Source organism: Elephas maximus, chromosome 15 (assembly GCF_024166365.1).
Source record: "Elephas maximus indicus isolate mEleMax1 chromosome 15, mEleMax1 primary haplotype, whole genome shotgun sequence".
Taxonomy (NCBI): domain Eukaryota; kingdom Metazoa; phylum Chordata; class Mammalia; order Proboscidea; family Elephantidae; genus Elephas; species Elephas maximus.
This window is the reverse complement of record NC_064833.1, coordinates 29,063,640-29,089,901: the sequence shown is the minus strand read 5'-3', so window position 1 is coordinate 29,089,901 and position 26,262 is coordinate 29,063,640. Positions and strand designations below refer to the sequence as shown.

Genomic DNA, 26,262 nt, shown 5'->3' with positions numbered 1-26,262 from the left:
AGAGACCTACATCATCCTGAGACCAGAAGAACTAGTTGGTGCCCGGCCACAATCGATGACTGCCCTGATAGGGAGCACAACTGAGAACTCTTGAGGGAGCAGGAGATCAGTGGGATGCAGACCCCAAATTCTCATAAAAAGACCATACTTAATGGTCTGACTGAGACTAGAGGAATCCCGGTGGCCATGCTCCCCAGACCTTCTGTTGGCACAGGACAGGAACCATCCCCGAAGACAACTCATCAGACATGAAAGGGACTGGTCAGCAGAGGGGGAGAGAGATGCTGATGAAGAGTGAGCTAATTAAATCAGGTGGACACTTGAGAGTGTGTTGGCAACTCTTGTCTGGAGGGGGGATGGGAGGATAGAGAGAGAGGGAAGCTGGCAAAATTGTCATGAAAGGAGAGACTGAAAGGGCTGACTCAATGGGGGAGAGCAAGTGGGAGTAGGGAGTAAGATGTATGTAAACTTATATGTGACAGACTGATTGGATTTGTAAACGTTCACTTGAAGCTTAATAAAAGTTAATTAAAAAAAAAAAAAAAGGAAGTCCATATTATCAACTATTAGAAAGAATAACAGGATTACAGAATCATAGCCAAGTATGTGGGAAGTCATCTGCTTGGAATAATTTAAATTCAAAGTTTAAAATACTACTGTTAAGGAAAAATAGGCAAACATCAGTAAAAATCTTAGACTACATGAAATCTGAATTACCTGGTATTTTGAACTTGACTTAATTATAATTGACTTATTTTAAAAAAAGAAATTTCTGTCAGACAGAAAAATGTTTCCTATTTTTAGATAATCTGCTTGTCAAGAGGAAACTCTGAAGAATCACTTAAAATACAGTCAAGATGTCAGGTAAGACTTTTTTTTTATAATTAGCTAAAAAAGCAAATTATTTGTATAGACATGATGTAATGTTCCCAGTTTGTACATGAGAGGGTCTACTATCCAAATTTTTAGATTTTTATGAAAGGAATTAATGTATTTCACTAGCATAGGAACATTCATTTTTAAGTATGTTTGCATATTGTTGTACAGTACTAAAATTTTATACATGCCACTAAAACACATATTTCTTGGTATGCTTTTGATTTACCAAAAGTTCATGCCCATAATAAATAAAAAATTGAGATAACTATTTTAAAAAGCAATGTACCTTCAAACACCTTTAAAATGGTCCTAATTCAATTTATATTCACCTTTGTGAGAGACAGTATTAATGTATTAGAATTATGAAGTCAGAGATATTGAGCTAATTTGTTTATGAGATATTTCTAAATGAACATGAATTATATGCTGAATATAACTTTAATTCAGTTATACCACAGATGTTAAATGTCTTTTGAAAAATAAACATTTTACCCATATTTTCCCTCTGTTCTTTCATTCAAAATACACTAACCTTGTCCTAAAGTTTGCAGGATGAGGATGTCCATCGTATAAGGATAAGTAGTCATATTCTTCTTCTAGAGCAAACGACTGAAAAACAATTTGTATTCTATTTCGTTCTTCTGCTATTATTACCCATGTACAGTTTGCACCATTTGGATATCCATAGGGAAAACCAGGGCTTTCTATGGTGCCATTAAGTCCTTTTAAAGTTCCGCCACATGTATAAATAAATCCTGCAACAAGAGACAAATAATATATTAATATTATAAATAGCATATGAAACAATAACAGTGTAAAAGACAATATTTTTCAAAGTCTTTTGTTTTTCTAAGTCATACATTATAAAAATTTTACAGATATTTACTTAAGAACCAGGTATCACCTAAACTTAAGAAAAAAAAAGTAAAATATACTCATAAAATACTAGAATATTTATTTATCATCAATATTGAGGTTAATAATTACAAACCAGCTGATGAAATCATATCATGTACAAACATCTGATTCATAACATGTTACATGATCCAACAGACAAACACAATCCTAGAATATGATATCTACACTAAAGTACTTAAAAATCTAATTGTGGAAACATAAAAAATGTTACCATGTATTTTGAGTCTCAGAGGATTAATTATCATTTTTCTTTGTAAAGGTTGCCAATTTTTATTTGAGTATCCTCACCTCTATCACGCAGCCCAAATGTCTTAGGAAAATCTGTCCCATTCAGATTCTAGGGGAGGGATGTATGATTCAGACCTAAAAACCAAAACCCATTGCTTAAGTCATAGCTCTTAACCACTATGCTACCACGGTTTCTGACCTAAAAATAGGTCTATATAATTGCTTTATCTTTGACCAGAGTGGTTGATCCAGGATGAACACAATCCTAAATTGGACACTTCAGAGTGAAACCTAAGATTGGGGGATATATTACAAATATGGATGCTGGACAACTGACAGTTGCCATCTTAAGAACATTAAACTAGTTCTACAGGATGTCCAAGTTATTGAGAGCATGACACCTAGAGATACCTAGAAAATCTACCATGTTTCTTGAGGAATTAGTTTATTCCTGAAAGCCTAAGACTGGCAGAATGGTCAGAGAATATGGTCTCAAGCATGTATCTAGACTAGTCCAAACAACCAAACAAAACCTGTTGTAGTTGAGTCTAATCTAACTAATGCAGACTACATGTGTGTCAGAATACAACTACCCCATAGGATTTTCTTGGACGGAATGTTTACAGAAGTAGGTTTCCAGGGTTTTCTTCTGTAGCCGCTCCAGGCGGGTTCGAGCCACCAACCATCAGGTTAGTAGCTGAGCACACAAACTGTTTATGCAACCCAGGAACCTCTTAGATTAGCCTACGTGCTATTAAAGCTCAGAACCACAGGAAGGCCGCCAGGGTGTTAGAAATTCTGATGAGAACTCTTACCTAGATGATATCCAAATCTGTGGGCCTCACACGAAGTTTAAGTGGTAGGAAGATATACGTCCTTTTGGGATAATGTTTCTTATCTCTCTAACATATACCAGGCCTTTGTACAATTCAAACTTACAATTTAAATGTGCCAATGTATTGATTATGCAAAAGTGAAAGCAAAACTGAGATATCTTGTGTTCACACCAAATGTGTCCTGAATTCAGCTGGACTATCTAATTTATTACCTATGTAGCTTTTTTTTTTTTAGCTTGAAATTAGATAGGAAGTTTTTGTTACTGTTGTTGATTTTGTTTGTTTTTGCTTTGTTTTGTGTTTTTTGTTTGTTTTGTCCCTTGACAGCAAAATATTCCTTACTGACATTAAAATTTGTACTGGTGATACGTTTTAAGTGGCCTACCTCATATATGGAATTAGTTCAACAGTGTTAGGAAGTGGGGCAGGAAGGAACATGGCAATCCTTGTTATACAGCAGCAAAGTAGATTAGACTCTCACTATTGTATCTGGTATACAGAACTATGTGCCCACTGAGGCTGCAGCATTAGAAAACCTGCTAGGGAAAAATTAGGTTGTTGGCATATATAGGCTACTTGCACCCTTCAGTATATCTGAACAAGGAAAAGAAATTTAATTTTAAATTGGCTAAGACAGGCCCCCTTTTCCTGAAGCATTTTAAAATTAGCATAGAGTGAGAAATATGAGGCCTTCTGAGACATCTCTCTGCCTCTGTCACATTCCGTAAATATGCTAATATTGTACATTCCTTGGCAAGGGCAAGTGAGTGGCACTTCTTTAGCCCAGCCTATTGTTTTCAACTTCCACATGGCAGAGACCATTACACTGAAACTTAAAAAGGCAAAAAATTAAACCTGCTGCTGGGAAACACATTTCTTGACCAGAATTTAAAACCAAAAGCTATGTCTCATTGCCCTTGGAATTCACTGGAAGCAATCACTAAAATGGAAAGATAATGGTATCTTTAAAGAACCCCTAGAGCCTGACCCAATAAAGACTAGATGAAGTAATTTATCTTTTAGCCACAGGGCACTTGTACAAGAGGAAAAGGACTTCATTCCACTCAAAGCCTCTGTGTTTGAAACAGGATATAGAAATGTAAGAAAGTTGAGACTTCATTCTGGGAAAGAATGTTTATATATTGAATGTCGGTATGGTAGCCATACCCTTTTCACAGCAGCATCTTGCTTCTGTTTGGGGAACAACTTCTCTAAGCAACCATGTACTTTAGAGTAGCTACTCTCTTGGCTATACTGGTGAGGCCTGTGGCACAGGACTGTGTTAATTACTGTAATCCCACCCTCCTAGCCATATTTAATTCAGGGATTCTGATCATATATATATCATTTTTGGCAAAATCCCAAGCCTGGGATCTTCAGTATATGATATGAAACATAATTGGCATTAATTCTTATATTTTAAAAACCTACTAAAAATTTAAATCAGGTAGAAGTTTTTAAAAATCAATATTTGTGTCTATTCACACGTTTTTGCTCAGGCACCAAGAGTCAAATAGGGCATTTTATGATTTTCAAAACAAAAAAAAGGAAAAGAAAAATGAAAGGTCTCTTTTAAATTGCTTCTTGTAGAGCAATTACTTTGAAGCCTTAGGTTAATTAGCTATCAGCCATTTCTGTTAGTTTTCTGCCTGAACAGCTTCCAATTTGAACTTCATAACTAAATGCAAACATGAATCCCTTCAGCCCAAATCTGATCTATGGACTATTTTATATATTCTCAAGCCCTATAACCTTTTAGAAAAAGGACATATGTCCTAAAATAACGTGCTCAGCTTTGTCCACTAATTCTTCAAGGGCCTAGTGATTCATGCATTTCAATTTCTTTCTCTAGACAAATCAGGAATACACCTATTTTTAAGTTTCCTTATCTTTAGTATTCATTTTATTTTCATGTTTGTTCATCTATAAATTTGATTAAACATCATATTATTCATAAAAATAAAGCACATTTTTTCAACAAGTGGTTTCAAATTTTCACTACACAGTAACATATGTTTACAAAAAAAATCAAATCAGTAGTAAATAGAGTTTTTATAGGTAGAACAATATCTCCCCCATCTACTTGTTAGCAATTTACAGGGATTAAAAAAAAAAAAAAAAGCCCATTGCCATTCAGTTGACTCCAACTCATAGCAACCCTACGGGATAGTTACTGTTAACAGCTTAGTGTTTGTCTTTCCAGGTTTTTTCCTAGGCACATGTACACATATACGTACTTCTACACATTACAAATATTTTTTCCAAAGTGGAGTCAGTCATGTATTCATATTTTCATGAATCTTTCATTTTTTTTTTTTTTAAATATCACTCCTATTGTTCTGGGTCCAAATGTATATTTCAATTATGTTGTTGTTAGTTGTTGTTAGCTGCCATCGAGTAGGCTCCGACTCATAATGACCCTATGCACAACAGAACGAAACACTGCCCGGTCCTGAGCCATCCCTACAATCCTTGTCATGCTTGAGCTCATTGTTGCAGCCACTGTGTCAATCCACCTCTTCGAGGGTCTTCCTATTTTCCGCTGGCCCTGTACTCTGCCAAGCATGATGTCCTTCTCCAGGGACTGATCCCTCCTGACAACATGTCCAAAGTATTTAAGACTCAGTATTGCCATCCTTGCTTCTAGGGAGCACTCTGGCTGTACATCTTCCAAGACAGATTTGTTCCTTCTTTTGGCAGTCCATGGTATATTCGATATTCTTCGCCAAAACCACAATTCAAAGACGGCGTCAATTCTTTGTAGGTCCTCCTTATTCATTGTCCAGCTTTCACATGCATATGATGCAATTGAAAATACCACGGCTTGGGTCAGGTGCACCTTAGTCTTCAAGGTGACATCTCTGCCCTTCAACACTTCAAAGAGGTCCTTTGCAGCAGGTATACACAATGCAATGCATCTTTTGATTTCTTGACTGCTGCTTCCATGGCTGTTGATTGTGGATCCAAGTAAAACGAAATCCTTGACAACTTCAATCTTTTCTCCATTTATCAAGATGTTGCTTATTGGTCCAGTTGTGAGGATTTTTGTTTTCTTTATGTTGAGGTACAATCCATGCTGAAGGCTGTGGTCTTTGATCTTCATTAGTAAGTGCTTCAAATCCTCTTCACTTTCAGCAAGAAAGGTTGTGTCATCTGCATGATGCAGGTTGTAAATGAGTCTGCCTCCAATCCTGATAACCCGTTCTTCTTCATATAGTCCAGCTTCTCATCTTATTTGCTCAGCATACAGATTGAAGAGGTGTGGTGAAAGAATACAACCCTGACGCACACCTTTCCTGACTTTAAACCAATCAGTATCCCCTTGTTCGGTCACAACAACTGCCTCTTGATCTATGTAAAGGTTTCTCATGATCACAATTAAGCGTTCGGGAATTCCCATTCTTCACAATGTTACCCATAATTTGTTATGATCCATACAGTCCAGTATCTTTGCATAGTCAATAAAACACAGGTAAATATCCTTCTGGTATTCTCTGCTTTCAGCCAGGATCCATCTGACATCAGCAATGATATCCCTGGTTCCACGTCCTCTTCTGAAACTGGCCTGAATTTCTGGCAGTTCCCTGTCAATATACTGCTGCAGCTTTTTTGAATGATCTTCAGCAAAATTTTACTTGCATGTGATATTAATGATGTTGTTCTATAATTTTCACATTTGGTTGGATCACCTTTCTTGGGAATAGGCATAAATATGGATCTCTCCCAGTCAGTTGGCCAGGAAGCTGTCTTCCATATTTCTTGGCATAGACGAGTGAGCACCTCCAGCACTGTCAGTTTGTCATACTGTAGGGGCTTGCAAGTTGCTGTGATGCTGGAAGCTATGCCACCAGTATTCACATACTAGCAGGGTCACCCATGGAGGACAGGTTTCAGCTGACCTTCCAGACTAACAGAGACTAGGAAGAAGGACCCGGCAGTCTACTTCTGAAAAGCATTAGCCAGTGAAAACCTTATGAATAGCAGTGGAACATTGTCTGATATAGTGATAGAAGATGAGTCCCCAGGTTGGAAGGCACTTAAAGGATGACTGGGGAAGAGCTGCCTCCTCAAAGTATAGTTGACCTTAATGACATGGATGGAGTAAAGCTTTTGAGACCTTCATTTGCTAATGTGGTGCAACTCAAAATAAGAAAAAACAGCTGCAAACATCCATTAATAATCAGAAACTGGAATGTACAAAGTATGAATCCAGGAAAATTAGAAGTTGTCAAAAATGAAATGGAATGCATAAACATCAGTATCCTAGGCATTAGTGACATGAAATGGACTGGTATTGGCCATTTTGAGTCATACAATCATATAGTCTACTATGCTGGGAATGACAACTTGAAGAAAAATGGTGTGGCATTCATCGTCAAAAAGAACATTTCAAAATCTATCCTGAAGTACAACACTGTCAGTGATAGGATAATATCCATATGCCTAAAAGGAAGACCAGTTAATACGACTATTATTCAAATTTATGCACCAACCACTTGGGCCAAAGATGAAGTAATAGAAGACTTTTATCAGATGCTGCAGTCTGAAATTGATCGACCATGCAATCAAGATGCATTGATAATTACTGGTGATTGGAACGCAAAAGTTGGAAACAAAGAAGGATCAGTAGTTGGAAAATATGGCCTTGGTGATAGAAACAATCTTGGAGATTGAATGATAGAATTTTGCAAGATCAACAGCTTCCTCATTGCAAACACCTTCTTTCACCAACATAAACGGCAACAATACACATTTTTTTTTTTTTTTTACATGGACCTCACCAGATGGAACACACAGAAATCAAATTGACTACATCTGTGGAAAGAGACTATGGAAAAGCTCAATATCATCAGTCAGAACAAGGCCAGGGACCGACTGTGGAACAGACCATCAATTGCTCATATGCATGGTCGAGCTATAACTGAAGAAAATCAGAGCAAGTCCACGAGAGCAAAATATGACCTTGAGTATATCCCACTTGAATTTAGAGACCATCTGAAGAACAGATTTCACACATTGAAGACTAGTGACCGAAGACCAGACGAGTTGTGGAATGACATCAAGGATATCATCCATGAAGAAAGCAAGAGGTCATTGAAAAGACAGGAAAGAAAGAAAAGACCAAGATGGATGTCAGAGGAGACTCTGAAACTTGCTCTTGAACGTGGAGCAGCTAAAGCAAAAGGAAGAATTGATGAAGTAAAAGAACTGAATGGAAGATTGCAAAGGGTAGCTTCAGAAGACAAAGTAAAGTATTATAATGACATGTGCAAAGAGCTGGAGATGGAAAACCAAAAGGGAAGAACACACTCAGTGTTTCTCAAGCTGAAAGAACTGAAGAAAAATTCAAGGCTCGAGTTGCAATAATGAAGGATTCTATGGGGAAAATATTAAACGATGCAGGAAGCATCAAAAGAAAATGGAAGGAATACACAGAGTCATTATACCCAAAAGAATTAGTCAATGTTCAACCATTTTAAGAGGTAGCATATGATCAGGAACCGATGGTACCGAAAGAAGAATAAGTCCAAGCTGCTCTGAAGGCATTGGCAAAAAACAAGGCCCCAGGAATTGAGGGAATATCAATTGAGATATTTCAACAAACAGATGCGGTGCTGGAGGTGCTCACTTGTCTAAGCCAAGAAATATGGAAGGTAGCTTCCTGGCCAACTGACTGGGAGACATCCATATTTATGCTTATTCCCAAGAAAGGTAATCCAACCGAATGTGGAAATTATAGAACAATATCATTAATATCACATGCAAGCAATATTTTGCTGAAGATCATTCAAAAACAGCTGCAGCATTATATTGACAGGGAACTGCCAGAAATTCAGGCCAGCTTCAGAAGAGGACGTGGAACCAGGGATATCATTGCTGATGTCAGATGGATCTTGGCTGAAAGCAGAGAATACCAGAAGGATGTTTACCTGTGTTTTATTGACTATGCAAAGACACTGGACTGTGTGGATCATAACAAATTATGGATAACATTGTGAAGAATGGGAGTTCCAGAGCACTTAACTGCGCTCATGGGAACTTTTACATTGATCAAGTGGCACTTGTTGTGACCGAACAAGGGGATACTGATTGGTTTAAAGTCAGGAAAGTTGCGCACCAGGGTTGTATTCTTTCACCATACCTCTTCAATCAGCATACAGACTTGAAGCACTTTCTAGTGAAGATCAAAGACCACAGCCTTTCATAATGGTTTGCACCTCAACATAAAGAAAACAAAAATCCTCACAACTGGACCAATGAGCAACATCATGATTAACGAAGAAAAGATTGACGTTGTCAAGGATTTCATTTTACTTGGATCCAGAATCAACAGCCATGGAAGCAGCAGTCAAGAAATCAAAAGACGCATTGCATTGGGAAAACCTGCTGCAAAGAACCTCTTTAGAATGTTGAGGAGCAAAGATGTCACCTTGAAGTCTAAGGTGCGCCTGACCCAAGCCATGGTATTTTCAATGGCATCAAATGCATGTGAAAGCTGGAAAATGAATAAGGAAGACCAAAGAAGAATTGGCGCCTGTTAATTGTGCTGTTGGCGAAGTATATTGAATATACCATGGACTGCCAAAAGAACGAACAAATCTGTCTTAGAAGAAGTACAACCAGAATACTCCTTAGAAGCAAGGATGGGGAGACTGTGTCTTACGTACTTTGGATATGTTGTCAGGTGGTATCAGTCCCTGAAGAAGGATATCATGCTTGGCAGAGTACAGGGTCAGCGGAAAACAGGAAGACCCTCAACGAGGTGGACTGACACAGTGCCTGCAACAATGAGCTCAAGCATAACGACAATTGTAAGGATGGCTCAGGACCGGGCAGTGTTTCGTTCTGTTGTGCATAGGGTCGCTATGAGTCGGAACCAACTCGAAGGCACCGAACAACAATAAGGACAACATAAACATACATCTAGGTATAGATCTAGATATAAATATATTTCTAAAATGAAACAACTTAGCTTATTATTCATAGCTCATTGCTCTCAAAAACTTACAACTCCTTATTCTCTTTAGAGTACATGGGAAGCAGAATCTCCTTTTCCACTTACCTCCTTTGATGATTCTGCCACATCTGTCCATCTATTCATTATATGTGCTATGCTTTATTGACAAAATGATAAACAGGACATTATTCTAGACTGTCTTTAAAGAACTGAGGACTTAAAACATGAGACAGACTATTACTACAGAATGTGCTAAGTTCTACAATCAGGATAGCATATTTTGCTATGAGAACAGATGAAAACAAAATTAATCTAGAGAATGCAGTATTCTTCTCATTAATTATCATCATAACTTTACATAGATTCAGTCTTTGATAATTTCTGAATGCCTTTTTGTTGTATTTTTTTACACCTTAACTATTAAAATTAAATAGTTGTTATTTTCAATGAAAATAATTAAGTTGTACATGATTTGGAGCACAATTTCAACAAGAGTTTAAGTTAACTATTTATACTTATATTTTATATGCCCATATTTCACTTTTCCTATGATACAGAGTAATGCAATGACCATTTGTACAGTATTTTTATTGATGTTCTTTAATTCCTTTTTTTTTAAATTTTTATATTCTATTAGTTAAGGGCCATGACAGAGAACCTTTCAAATTTGCATTTCCTTTTTTTTTTTTTAGCCTTCTTCGTAACACCCTGCAATTGTGTTTTTGTGCCCAATTATGTTGACATAGCTCTTGCAAAGATTACATGTGACCTCCCACTATCAAAACCGGTTTTTTTTTTTTTTTAATCCTTCTTGTCATCTTTATGCATTTAGTGTTCCTAGTCATTCTTTCATATTTAGTTGTAGAATTCATCAGTTTTTGTATGGTGTGTAATAGGGATAAAGATTAGTTTATTTTCTATTGGATATCCAAATGACCCACCCCCATTACAGAAAAGACTAGCTTTTCCTAGCTCCACTGCAGCTTGTGATATATTAGAGTATATTTTTGTGAAGATCTGTTTCATGATGTTCTGTTCCATTGTTCTGTTGTCTACCATTGAGTCAATACAACACAATCTAAATCATGTTCATAATTTATTATTACATCTGGAGGAACATTCTTTTCTGTTCCTTCAAGATTTCCTGACTTTTTTCTTTTAACATTTTGCATTTTCAAATAAAATTCAGTACCAATTTAACCATTTACAGAAAAAAAAGAAGCAATAGGATTTTGATTGGGATTACAATGAGCATATAGATAAATTCATGGTAATTGACATTTTGAGTGCCATACTGAGTCCTTCAATGCCTTATTTTGGTTAATTTCTTCATTTATTTGGGCCTCTGTCAATTTAGAGATCTCTTTTGGTCACCTTATCTCCATCTCAGGAACTGTCATTTTACCCTGATCTACTTTTTGAAGCACTGAACACTAACTGAAATTATTAGTTTACTTGTCTGTTGTCAATTTTTCCCCCTAGAATGTTTAAGTTCTATAAGATTTGGGGTCTTACCAGTCTTTGTTTATTGTTTTATGCTCAGAGCCTAGTAGTTCCTGGTGCATATTGGACACTCTTCAATAAATAAATTAATGGATAGATAAATGGTTAAGTAAAAAGAACTAAAGGGCTCACATTACATAATTGTTAGTCACCTTTACCAATATTTTCCTTTACCTCTAGCCTACAAAAATATCTATGGAATTAGCTGGTAATATAGCCTGCTTTGGGTGTCTGCTTAATATATTTGAAATCTAAAATTTATGCAATGCACAACCTAGTTCTGTATCTTTCAGGGTGAGGTTTACGTGAGTCTTGATTAACTCAAGGGGCCAAGTGTGTAAGTTTTACATCAAGTTTCAAAATTCCCACTGGCATTATTTCTAAATTAAGAGCCTAAGTATCATTACGAAAATTGTCTTTTTAATTAAAACTAAAAACACTATCCAGGGTCAAAGGAAATAGTGGAAAAAGTAACTTTTTATTACTGGTGTTCGCTCGTGACTGTGTATATGTTGGATTATTTGTTCTGCCTGTATTTTAGAAATGAAAGAAAAGCACAGGCATAGAGTCTTAATTTGAATTGAATTCTACCAAATGTTTGTTTTCTGCCCTGAGGAAACGAACATAAAAGATAACATGTTCTTATACTGGAGATTTTAAATATATTTTTTCAAAGGATTCTCCCCATCACTTTTCTGTTTTGATCACCATAACCAGTATTTCTCAATTTTTTCCTTAATACATTGGAGGAACAAAATGACTTCCAATAAATAAGAGGGACTCAGTTAGTTTTAGAACTCATTTCCCTGTTTATCCTATAACTCTTTAAAAATGAAAACAGTTCTAAGATGGAAAAATTTTATAATATGTATATGTATAATCATTGTAGAAAGCAGACTAGACCTGACAGACTATGTTTTAGGCTAAAGGCTCACTCTCTGTTTCTTAAAATGTTCTCCAAGACCTAGAGTTTTTCCTAAGTGAATATTCCATATTTCAGAGTTAAAATCTTATCCTAAGATTATCATAAAAGGAAGTAAGCAACGTTGAGTGAAAAGTCTGTGCACCAGAGCTGGACTTGCAATAAACTCACAGAATCTGAGATTAAAAACCACATCGCCAAAGTTTCCTTCTCCTAGCACAAGATCTCTATGTAACAACGCCTGATAAGAGACATATATGAAAGCATAAGAACTCTATTAATTCAGAAAGAAGAATATAAAATATAGCTATTTAGAATAAGTTGTTTTTGCCAATGAATGTGACACCATTTTTCCTCTTCAGTTTGTCATTCCCAGCATAGTGGACCATTTGATTATCTGATTCAAAATGGTCAATATCAGTCCATTTCAGCTCATTAATGCCTAGGATATTGACCTGCAAGTATTCCATTTCATTTCTGACAACTTCCAATTTTTCTTGATTCATACTTCATACATGCCACAAATTATTAATGGATATTTTCAGCAGTTTCTTCTCAATTTGAGTTGTGAAACATCAGTAAATGAAGGTCCTGAAAATCTTACTCCATCCCTGTCATTAAGGTTGACACTACTTTGAGGAGGCAGCTCTTCCCCAGTTGTATTTTGAGCGGCTTCTGACCTGAGGGACTCATCTTCTGGCAGCATATTAGACAATGTACTGCTATGCTAGGAATGACAAACTGAAGAGGAATGGCATCACATTCATCATCAAAAAGAACATTTCAATATCTATCCTGAAACACAACACAGTCAGTGATAGGATAATATCCATACCTTTACAAGGTAGACCAGTTAATATGACTATTATTCAAATTTACGTACCAAGCACTAATGGCCAAAGATGAAGAAATTGAAAACTTTTACTAATTTCTGCTGTTTGAAATTGATCAAAAATGCAATCAAGATGCATTGATAATTACTGGTGATTGGAATGAGAAAGTTAGAAATGAAGAAGTATTTGTAGTTAGAAAATATAACCTTGGTGATAGAAACGTCACAGGAGATGGTATGATAGAATTTTCCAAGACCAACGACTCACTCATTGCAAATACCTTTTTTCAACAACATAAACAGCAACTATAGACATGAACCTCACCAGATGGAATACATAGGAATCAAATTGACAACATCTGTGGAAAGAAACAAGAAGCTCAACATCATCAGAACAAGGCCATGGGCCGACTGTCAGACAAACGAATTGTTCATGCGGAATTCAAGTTGAAGCTGAAGAAAATTAAAACAATTCCTCAAGAACCAAAATATGATGTTGAATATATCTCACAATAATTTAGAGACCAACTCAAGTACAGAATTTTCTGTGTTGAATAGGAATGACCAAAAACATAAATTGTGGGATGACATCAAGGACACAATACAGGAAGAAAGCATGAAGTCATTAAACAGACAGGAAAGAAAGAAAGAAAGGACCAAAATGGATGTCAGAAAAGATTCTGAAACTTGTTCTTAAAAGCAGAGTAGCTAAAGGGAAAGAAAGAAATGATGATGGGGTGAAAGAGCTGAACAGAAGTTTACAAAGGGCGGCTCAAGAAGAAGTATTTAATGAAATGTCCGTCATTTCAGAGCAGAACTGTGCTCCTTAAGGTTTTCAATGACTGATATTTCCGGAGTAGATTGCCAGGACTTTCTTTCAAAGAGCCTCTGGGTGGGCTCAAGCCTCCAACATTTTGCACCACCCAGGGATTCTGATATTAAACATTCATTTGAAATATTCATTCTGGCAAAAAAAAAAAAAAACAATTCACAGAGGATTCACCATTTCAAGGAAATAACATTCACTGAGCAGGGGCTAGGTTAGGTGCCAAACACTACTTGACACTAGGTTTACAAACATTTTAGAACAATGTTTCAATCCTTAAAACTTTAGAATCTAATGTAGGAAACAGACACATAAACAAATTATTTATAAAGAAACGTGATGAGTGCTGGGTTGAGGAAAATTAAAGAAAATAAGCAAACTTGAGTTTATTCCTCAAGGAGTAAACTTCTTACTTGACGTTTCATTTTTACTCTAGTTTTGGTACCAAAAAAACCCAAACCAGCTGCTGTTAGGTCAATTCCGACCCATAGCAACCCCATAGGCCAGAGCAGAATGGCCCCGTAGGGTTTCCGAGGAGTGCCTGGTAGATTTGAACTGCCAACATTTTGATCAGCAGCTATAGTGCTTAACCACTACGCCACCAGGGTTTCCCTAGTTTTTGGAATAGTATAATTAACACTCTTGAGAAATCATCCCCAGGATGATCTCTAAGGTAAAAGATGAGATCATCCAAGGGATAATTTCTCAAGCGTGTTAATTATACTGCTCCACTGACGTGTTCTTGAGTGCTCTTACATTTCCAGCTTTGCTATTCAGACCACTCTGCATATACAAAACATCTGTTCCTTGCTACTAGTTGGTGAGAAAAAATACATACTTTTGCTTTCCTGAGTTTATTCAACTGTTTTATATTGTACCATCTGTATGTTGATTTGTCTGTCCAGTCAGGATTACCCAGGGTATTCACTTTTTCCGTAATAATGAAATTATTAGACTTGTGAAATAGCCAAAAAATTCCAATACTATTTGAATGATTCTAAAGCAAAAACATCAAGAAAAAACATGGTGTAAATTCAGCAATGATGAAAGAACAGTTAAGGATAGGGCATGCTTCTCGAAAGTAGAAAAAATTAAGTAATGGAGGAAAGCCTACCAATCAGGCAAATGAAACTACCATAGACAAATATCAGATTCCATGGAAACACTATCCTGTAATGTCAAAGGCAGGAAATCGATGGTCTTCTATTGCTTCCTAGCTTCAGCACAATTTTTTAATGCATTTTCAAAAGCATGAAACCACGGCCATAAATGAATATTCCAGCTAAAAATTCTGAAAGCTCAATTATTTCTATGACATCACTTGTGAACTTTAAAACAGTTTATCAGGGCATTATTATAAAGACAAAGTAAAGAAAGTATTATAATAAAATTTCAATACAAGTAACTTTTACTTTGATCTGATGAACATAAAGACAGGTTGAAGGACAATTTGTTTAGTCAAAATAGCATTGTAGCCAAATGAGACATGTCAATCAAGATATATTAGCATGGCGAATTTAAAACTTTTAGAAATTGTGGGTTTTATCAGACATTGGCCACAAATGTCATATTTTATCACTAATTACAAATGCATTATGTCATTTTCCCCATGAATTAAAAGCTTGTTTTTTATAGAACTAGTTCATGAATATGATGCCCATCATCATATTATTTTGGTTACAAATACCTAAATTTTCTTTTGACTTTTAACCACTGAAATGGATGTTAATTACAACTAACCATGAACCTTATATAGTTTAAACTAAATGAGTTTCGGCAATATTCCAATGCCTTTTTTTAGAATAATCTAAAGACTTCAATAAAGCCCAGCCTCTCCAGATTGTTTCATGTCTTCTGAATAAATTCAAATATTGATTTTAGTTCATATGATTCGTTTCCTCTTTAACTGAAATGTCATCTACTCATATCTGTCATCTCAAAATCCTTAGTGCCTTTCACACTCAGCACCTTGTACTGTTGAGAAAGTTACCTTTGGATTTACATAGACCTGGCCTTTATCACTTAACAGATACATAATACTGAGAATCTCACTCCCCACCCCCAAGTCAATTTCTAGGTTTTTTTTTTTTTTCCAAATTTCTTTAATTTTTCTGTTTCCAATTTTCCACAATTTAAATAGTTCTTGGCCTCTCTTACTAGAATATGTGTCTGAATTTCCAACCCCTTTCTTCTTTTAATTTCTTCTCTGATAAGAAATATAATATTTTTTTAGACCACAAATGTAAGATGAATATGCTTCAGAGAAATTCCAGGGTGGAGGTTTAGAAGGCAGATAAAAACTAAGGAAGCAAAAAGTTCTTCTAATTCTTATGCCACAATTTAAATAAAGGTGTGTTTTTTCTGATTGTTGTAAAACTCAAATTACCTGCCAACTGCCAAGAAAAATTTTTCTATTTTATTTTTTAATGAAACTCTACATGTCTAATCAGAGTCTCTGGATGATGCAGTTAATGTACTCTGCTGCTAATGGAAAGGATGAGGTAAGTCCACCCAGAGGTGCCTCAGAAGAAATGCGTGGTGATCTACTTCCAAAAAAAAACAAGCATTGGGGCACAAAACTGTATGCAGCACAGTCCTACTCTATCACACGTGGGGTTGCCATGAGATGGAATCAACTCCACAACTGATTTTCTGTTTTTGTATGTCTAATCACATTCTAATAGGCAGGGTAGCTTTTTCAGAATATAGCTGTGATATTTAGGCAGTTATGACTTTTGATCTCTGTATTTTCACCCATCTTTTTAGAGTGAAATTTATACCATTTAATCTAGATATTATTTTATTTCTTTTATTCAATCAAGTATTAAAGTAGGAAAATTAATATAAGGAAAACACCTGAAAATCATACCAAAGCCTTGAAATTATAAATTGATTTGTAGTTATATGACAATGATCTCATACTTTGCCATGGTTAAAAATACAGATGTTATTTTTTCTATTTTTTATAGCGAATTCACAGCTTTGGGGTACCAGTGAAGAAAATACTAAGAATTTACAGTGTATGATATGTAACTCACTTTTCCATCTTTTCTTCTGTATGACAAAATAAAGATACACCAGATAATAACATTCTTCCAGATTATGGTATTTGGGTGTGCTCTTAATTCAATAACCCTTCTCCTCACTCTACAAAATTCAGAGGTGTCTAATAGTCCTCTAGATATAAGCTGCCTGTCATATCTTATTGCCAGAACACTTCTATTAAAAAAAAAACAAACAAACATTGCACGAAAGCACTGAGCTGGAAAGAGCAGAGAAAAGATTTCTGTATCAATAAAGTAACTGAAAGCCTTTCATGGCTGTATTTTCCAACTTATCGTCCATTTGACACTTATTTTTCTTCACTGAAGCAGCAATAATATGTTTTTTTTTTTTTTTCCTTATTGTTACTCACCACACCTTAACCTAGTGCCAGTAATAACTGTTCTGGTTATTATCTCTTTCCTTAACTCTGTAGCTCTTCCTTTAGGCCTCAAGTCACTGTTTGCTTTAGAAGGAGTGGTGCATTGAAGCCATAGAAAAGTGAAAATCAGGCTTTTGGGGGGGATTCCAGAGTGGTGGTTACAGGCCTTGGCACATTAGCAAACAAATCATAGGGACTTCTCAATTCCCTTGCAGGCATTCTTTCTTGCATGGTTTGCAAAGCAAGAGTGTGAGTGGCAGCTAAGATGACACTACCATTTGGGGCAGCTATTCAGCAGGTGACTTTGTACAGGGGAATAAAGGCAAGTGAAAGATAAATTGTCATGGAATTGGTTTTCACACCACTGAAAGTGTATTTTAGTTTAACAGTAGTGACAGTCCAGCTCCAACCTGCTGACAGACGGCTGCTAGCAAGAAGAGATATCTGACTCTTACTGTCAAGATACAAGCTTTCATGTTAAATGGAGATCATTTTTTTAAGAGTATTTCAAAGGATGATGAAAATAAAGAGAAATAATACTTAACACATACATTGTGAAAAGAGTATCTCAGAGCCCAAAAAAGAGCTAAAGTTGAAAAAAGAAGATAACTAAATTGCCTAGTGGTAAACACCTCCGGGAACAAATAAATCTTTGAGAAGAAGGCTGGATGTTGATCTTGTGCAATGTGTGGATAACAGAGCCCACCGAAAATGGCAAAGGTTACCAGATAAGTACAACTGAGAAAGACAGTTGCCTAAAGCCAGAAAATAAGAAAAAAAGGAGAGTGAGGGTAATTTTAATATGCTATGCATATTAACACACTATTGGGACCTTGAGTTATCATTAATGAGATTAATAGCTATGATTAATCGATATGTGTGCCTGATGCTGTTCCAAAGTATTTACCTGCATTATCTTAACCTGTATTTTATCACAGCACTTGGAGGTACCTAATGTTGTTATCCTCATTTTACAGAAAATGAAACAAAGGTACCAAATGCTTACATAACTTCTCATGAGGATTTAATAGGGAGTGGAGCTGTGTGAAAACAGAAAGCTTAGTGGTGTAGTGTGTTAAGTGGTATGGCTGTTAATCAAAAGGTTGGCAGTTTGGGAGGCGGGGCCAAGATGGCGGACTAGGTGGACCCTACCGCGGATCCCTCTTGCAACAAAGACTCGGAAAAACAAGTGAATCGATCACATATATAACAATCTACGAACTCTGAACAACAAACACAGACTTAGAGACGGAGAACGAACAAATACGGGCAGACAGCGATCGTTTTCAGAACTAAGAGCCAGCGTACCAGCTGATTACCTGGAAAATCTAGTTTCCCAGTGATGGCTTGGAGACAGCAGTCCATATAAAACCACATAAAGAAACAGACCATGACAGCTTCTCCAACCCCCCAAACAAAAGAATCAAAATCTTTCCCAAATGAAGATACAATCCTGGAATTATCAGATACAGAATATAAAAAACAAATTTACAGAATGCTTAAAGATATCACAAATGAAATTAGGACAACTGCAGAAAAAGCCAAGGAACACACTGATAAAACTGTTGAAGAACTCAAAAAGGTTATTCAAGAACATAGTGGAAAAATTAATAAGTTGCAAGAATCCATAGAGAGACAGCATGTAGAAATCCAAAAGATTAACAATAAAATTACAGAATTAGACAACACAATAGAAAGTCAGAGGAGCAGACTCGAGCAATTAGAATGTAGACCAGGACTTCTGGAGGACCAGGGAATCAACTCCAACATAGCTGAAAAAAAATCAGATAAAAGAATTAAAAAAAATGAAGAAACCCTAAGAATCATGTGCGACTCTACCAAGAAGGATAACTTGCGAGTGATTGGAGTCCCAGAACAGGGAGGGGGGACAGAAAACACAGAGAAAATAGTTGAAGAACTCCTGACACAAAACTTCCCTGACATCATGAAAGACGAAAGGATAGCTATCCAAGATGCTCATCGAACCCCATTTAAGATTGATCCAAAAAGAAAAACACCAAGACATATTATCATCAAACTTGCCAAAACCAAAGGCAAATAGAAAATTTCAAAAGCAGCCAGGGAGAAAAGAAAGGTTTCCTTCAAGGGAGAATCAATAAGAATAAGTTCAGACTACTCAGCAGAAACCATACAAGCAAGAAGAGAATGGGACGACGTATACAGAGCACTGAAGGAGAAAAACTGCCAACCAAGGATCATATATCCAGAAAAACTCTCTCTGAAATATGAAGGAGAAATTAAGATATTTACAGATAAACACAAGTTTAGAGAATTTGCAAAAACTAAACCAAGACTGCAAGAAATGCTTAAGGAGATTGTTTGGCCTGATGACCAATAATATCAGGTACCAGCACAATACAAAGTCACAAAACAGAACGTCCTGATATCAACGCAACTCAAATAGGGAAAGCACAAAAACAAACAAAGTAAGATTAATTCTAAAAAATAAATAAAGAAACAAAATAATACACATAACAGGAAATCATGGAAATCAATAGATAAACGATCACAATAATCAAAAAGAGGGACTAAATATAGGAGGCACTGAACTGCCAGATGGAGAGTGATACAAGGCGATATAGAAGGATACAAGTTAGGTTTTTACTTAGAAAAATAGGGGTAAATAATAAGGTAACCACAAAAAGGAATATCAATTCCATAACTCAAGAAAAACATAACGACTCAACAAACATAAAGTTAAACATTATGAAAATGAGGATCTCACAATCTACTAAGAAAAACGTCTCAGCACAAAAAAGCATGTGAAAAAATGAAAAGGCCAACAACACACATGAAAAGGCATCAAAATGACAGCACTAAAAACTTATTTATCTATAATTACGCTGAATGTAAATGGACTAAATGCACCAATAAAGAGACAGAGAGTCACGGACTGGATAAAGAAACACGATCCATCTATATGCTGCCTACAAGAGACACACCTTAGACTTAGAGACGCAAACAAACTAAAACTCAAAGGATGGAAAAAAATATATCAAGCAAATATTAAGCAAAAAAGAAGAGGAGTAGCAATATTAATTTCTGACGAAATAGACTTTAGACTTAAATCTGCCAAAAAGGATAAAGAAGGACACTACATAATGATAAAAGGGACAATTGATCAGGAAGATATAACTATATTAAATATTTATGCACCCAATGACAGGGCTGCAAGATACATAAATCAAATTTTAACAGAATTGAAAAGTGAGATAGATACCTCCACAATTATAGTAGGAGACTTCAACACACCACTCTCGGAGAAGGACAGGACATCCAGTAAGAAGCTCAATAGAGACACGGAAGATCTACTTACAACAATCAACCAACTTGACCTCATTGACTTATACAGAACTCTCCACCCAACTGCTGCAAAATATACTTTTTTTTCTAGCACACATGGAACATTCTCTAGAATAGACCACATATTAGGTCATAAAACAAATCTTGGCAGAATCCAAAACATCGAAATATTACAAAGCATCTTCTCAGACCACAAGGCAATAAAACTAGAAATCAATAACAGAAAAACTAGGGAAAAGAAATCAAATACTTGGAAAATGAACAATACCCTCCTGAAAAAAGACTGGGTTATAGAAGACATCAAGGAGGGAATAAGGAAATTCTTAGAAAGCAACGAGAATGAAACTACTTCCTATCAAAACCTCTGGGACACAGCAAAAGCAGTGCTCAGAGGCCAATTTATGTCGATAAATGCACACATACAAAAAGAAGAAAGAGACAGAAGCAGAGAACTGTCCCGACAACTTGAACAAATAGAAACTGAGCAACAAAAGAACCCATCAGGCACCAGAAGAAAACAAATAATAAAAATTAGAGCTGAACTAAATGAATTAGAGAACAGAAAAAGAATTGAAAAAATTAACAAAGCCAAAAGCTGGTTCTATGAAAAAATTAACAAAATTGATAAACCATTGGCTAGACTGACTAAAGAAAAACAGGAAAGGAAACAAATAACCCGAATAAGAAACGAGAAGGACCACATCACAACAGAGCCAAATGAAATTAAAAGAATCATTTCAGATTACTACGTAAAATTGTACTCTAACAAATTTGAAAACCTAGAAGAAATGGATAAATTCTTGGAACAATACTACCTACCTAAACTTAAAAAAAAAAACTAGTAGAACAACTAAATAGACCCATAACAAAAGAAGAGATTGAAACGGTAATCAAAAAACTTCCAACAAAAAAAAGTCCTGGCCCAGACGGCTTCACTGCAGAGTTCTACCAAACCTTCAAAGAAGACTTAACACCACTACTACTGAAGGTATTTCAAAGCATAGAAAAAGACGGAATACTACCCAACTCATTCTGTGAAGCTACCATCTCCCTGATACCAAAACCAGGTAAAGACATTACAAAAAAAGAAAATTAAAGACCTATATCCCTCATGAACATAGATGCAAAAATTCTCAACAAAATTCTAGCCAATAGAATCCAACAACACATCAAAAAAATAATTCACCCTGATCAAGTGGGATTTATACCAGGTATGCAAGGCTGGTTTAATATCAGAAAAACCATTAATGTAATCCGTGACATGAATAAAACAAAAGATAAAAACCACATGATCTTACCAATAGATGCAGAAAAGGCATTTGACAAAGTCCAACACCCATTTATGATAAAAACTCTTACCAAAATAGGAATTGAAGGAAAATTCCTCAACATAATAAAGGGCATCTATGCAAAGCCAACAGCCAATATCACTCTAAATGGAGAGAACCTGAGAGCATTTCCCTTGAGAACGGGAACCAGACAAGGATGCCCTTTATCACCACTCTTATTCAACATCGTTCTTGAAGTCCTAGCCAGAGCAATTAGGCTAGACAAAGAAATAAAGGGTATCCAGATTGGTAAGGAGGAAGTAAAGCTATCACTATTTGCAGATGACATGATCTTATACACAGAAAACCCTAAGGAATCCTCCAGAAAACTACTGAAACTAATAGAAGAGTTTGGCAGAGTCTCAGGTTATAAAATAAACATACAAAAATCACTTGGATTACTCTACATCAACAAAAAGAACACCGAAGAGGAAATAACCAAATCAATACCATTCACAGTAGCCCCCAAGAAGATAAAATACTTAGGGATAAATCTTACTAAGGATGGAAAAGACCTATACAGAGAAAACTATAAAACCCTGCTACAAGAAATTCAAAAGGACATACTTAATTGGAAGAACATACCCTGCTCATGGATAGGAAGACTTAACATAGTAAAAATGTCTATTCTACCAAAAGCCATCTAGACATATAACGCACTTCCAATCCAAATACCAATGTCATACTTTAAGGGGATAGAGAAACAAATCACCAATTTAATATGGAAGGGAAAGAACCCCTGGATAAGCAAAGCATTACTGAAAAAGAAGAAGAAAGTGGGAGGCCTCACTCTACCTGATTTCAGAAGCTATTATACAGCCACAGTAGTCAAAACAGCCTGGTACTGGTACAACAACAGGCACATAGACCAATGGAACAGAATTGAGAACCCACATATAAATCCATCCATGTATGAGCAGCTGATATTTGACAAAGGACCAATGTCAGTCAATTGGGGAAATGATAATCTTTTTAACAAATGGTGCTGGCATAACTGGATATCCATTTGCAAAAGAATGAAACAGGACCCATACCTCACACCATGCACAAAAACTAACTCCAAGTGGATCAAAGACCTAAACATAAAGACTAAAACGATAAAGATCATGGAAGAAAAAATTGGGACAACCCTAGGAGCCCTAATACAGGGCATAAACAGAATACAAAACATTACAAAAAATGATGAAGAGAAACCAGATAACTGGGAGCTCCTAAAAATCAAACACCTATGCTCATCTAAAGACTTCCCCAAAAGAGTAAAAAGACCACCTACAGACTGGGAAAGAATATTCAGCTATGACATCTCAGACCAGCGCCTGATCTCTAAAATCTACATGATTTTGTCAAAACTCAACCACAAAAAGACAAACAACCCAATCAAGAAGTGGGCAAAGGATATGAACACACATTTCACTAAAGAAGATATTCAGGCAGCCAACAGATACATGAGAAAATGCTCCCGATCATTAACCATTAGAGAAATGCAAATTAAAACTACGATGAGATTCCATCTCACACCAACTAGACTGGCATTAATCCAAAAAACACAAAATAATAAGTGTTGGAGAGGCTGCAGAGAGATTGGAACTCTCATACACTGCTGGTGGGATTGTAAAATGGTACAGCCACTTTGGAAATCTATCTGGCGTTATCTTAAACAGTTAGAAATAGAACTACCATACAACCCAGAAATCCCACTCCTCGGAATATACCCTAGAGATACAAGAGCCTTCACACAAACAGATATATGCACACCCATGTTTATTGCAGCTCTGTTTACAATAGGAAAAAGCTGGAAGCAACCAAGGTGTCCGTCAACGGATGAATGGGTAAATAAATTGTGGTATATTCATACAATGGAATACTACGCATCGATAAAGAACAGTGACGAATCTCTGAAACATTTCATAACATGGAGGAACCTGGAAGGCATTATGCTGAGCGAAATGAGTCAGAGGCAAAAGGACAAATATTGTATACGACCACTATTATAAGATCTTGAGAAATAGAAAAAATGGAGAAGAACACATACTCTTGTGGTTACAAAGGGGGGAGGGAGGGAGGGAGGGAGAGGGTTTTTTATTGATCAATCAGTAGATAAGAACTGCTTTGGGTGAAGGGAAAGACAACACACAATACAAGGAAGGTCAGCCTAATTGGACTGGACTAAAAGCAAAGAGGTTTCCGGGATAAAATGAAAGCTTCAAAGGTTAGCAGAGCAGGGGCTGGGGTCTGGGGAACATGGTTTGAGGAGACTTCTAAGTCAACGGGCAAAATAATTCTATTATGAAAACATTCTGCATCCCACTTTGAATTGTGGCGCCTGGGGTCCTAAATGCCAACAACTAGCCATCTAAGATACATCAATTGGTCTCAACCTACCTGGAGCAAAGGCAAAGGAAGAACACCAAGGCCACGCGACAACTAAGAACCCAAGAGACAGAAAGGGCCGCATGAACCAGAGACCTACATTATCCTGAGACCAGAAGAACTAATTGGTGCCCAGCCACAATCGATGTCTGCCCTGCTAGGGAGCACAACAGACAACTCCTGAGGGAGCAGGAGGCCAATGGGATACAGACCCCAAATTCTCATAAAAAGACCATACCTAATGATATGAATGCGACTAGAGGAATCCCAGAGACAATGCTCCCCAGAACTTCTGATGGCACAGGACAGGAACCATCCCCGAAGACAACTCATCAGGCGTGAAAAGGACTGGTCAGCGGCGGGGAGAGAGATGCTGATGAAGAGTGAGCCAATTAAATTAGGTGGACACTGGAGAGTGTGTTGGCAACTCTTGACTGGAGGGGGGATGGGAAGATAGAGAGAGAGGGAAGATGGCAAAATTGGCACGAAACGAGAGACTGAAAGGGCTAACTCAATAGGGGGAGAGCAAGTGGGAGAAGGGAGTATGATGTATGTAAACCTACATGTGACAGACTGATTGGAATGGTAAATGTTCACTTGAAGCTTAATAAAAATTAATTAAAAAAAAAAAAAAAGGTTGGCAGTTTAAATCCACCAGGTGTTCCTTGGAAACTCTATGGGGCAGTTCTTCCCTGCCCTATAGGGTCACTATGAGTTGGAATCGAAGCAACAGGTTTGGTTTTGATTTTGTGTTTTGGAGCCATGTATCACCTAGAGCCAATCGGAATTCATGGACCTTGCCTTTAAACACTTCACTGCACCTTCCTGTATAAGATGTGAAATAATTCTAAATACTGAAATGTCTCTCTTTAGCAGGGCACACAGCTTTGGAAACAGGAGTGAGGATGAAAAAAGATATCTTGATTTTCAGGAATAACAAAATCAACCCTGGATATCCAGAAGGCAGGTGGGTGGGTGGGGCTACATCCAGATTCTCCTCATATTTAGTTAAAAATCTTTTAGTCTTCTGAATACACAACTAGACCAAAACAATCAGTCATGGAATCCTTCAAGTTACGGTTTGATTTTTTGATTTTTAAAAAATTTGTTTTTGTTCCTAGTTTTGCTGTTGTTGTTAGGGCTTATATGTAACTAAAATCCATTCTTTTCAATTATAGGCTAACATATATTATGCATAGTTTTCAATGTGTCTATAAATTGAAATGTATTCGTTTTAAGACCCTTTATACAATATACAATAAACTCCATATGATCCTGCCTCTTCTAAACTGATGCTTTTCTGTTCAACTATAAAATATATATCTATTAAAATTAGATTCTGAAGAATATTACCAGTTTACTAGTATTTGATTTATATGTATATGTATATGTAAATACACATATATGTTTGTACACACACATATATATATACACATACATACACACACACATACACACATACATATATATATATATTACACCATCCTCTGAGCCTCATAGTTAAAAAATTTGATCTGGGGTTGTAAGTAATTCTTACTGTCCTAGAAAAATTAATGAGTCCATTTTTTATCGTTTGTTTTATCTACTCCATCTATCAGCTTTCTAACATTGTCTAGTACATGTACCAAAGAGACATACGAACCGCTCCTTTTAATGTATCCAAATGGAAAATACTAGATTATAAGGAGATTTTTCTCTCTGTGTGAGATTGTTACAAAATTTGTCTTATAGCAAAAAAAAAAAAAAAATTGTTAGCTCATGAAATGTTATGATCACTATTGAAACTGGAGAACATACACTAAATTGCATAGATGCTTATTGTGTTTGTATAATTTTCTAAATCATGTGCCTCAAAAATAATTTACATAAATATACAGGCAAAATATAATTTCTTACATACCTGTAAGAAATTGT

At 36.2% G+C, this 26,262-nt stretch overlaps 1 protein-coding gene across 3 annotated transcripts in view; it reads right to left on the bottom strand.

Annotated features, from left to right (window-relative positions):
- CSMD3 (CUB and Sushi multiple domains 3) overlaps positions 1 to 26,262 on the bottom strand; it is a 1,374,620-nt gene that overhangs the window by 1,226,516 nt on the left and 121,842 nt on the right. For all 3 annotated transcript variants that reach the window (XM_049854130.1, XM_049854131.1, XM_049854132.1), the window contains exon 2: positions 1,412 to 1,634. In XM_049854130.1, coding sequence (XP_049710087.1) covers positions 1,412 to 1,634 — 223 coding nt within the window. The remainder of the gene's footprint in view (positions 1 to 1,411; positions 1,635 to 26,262) is intronic.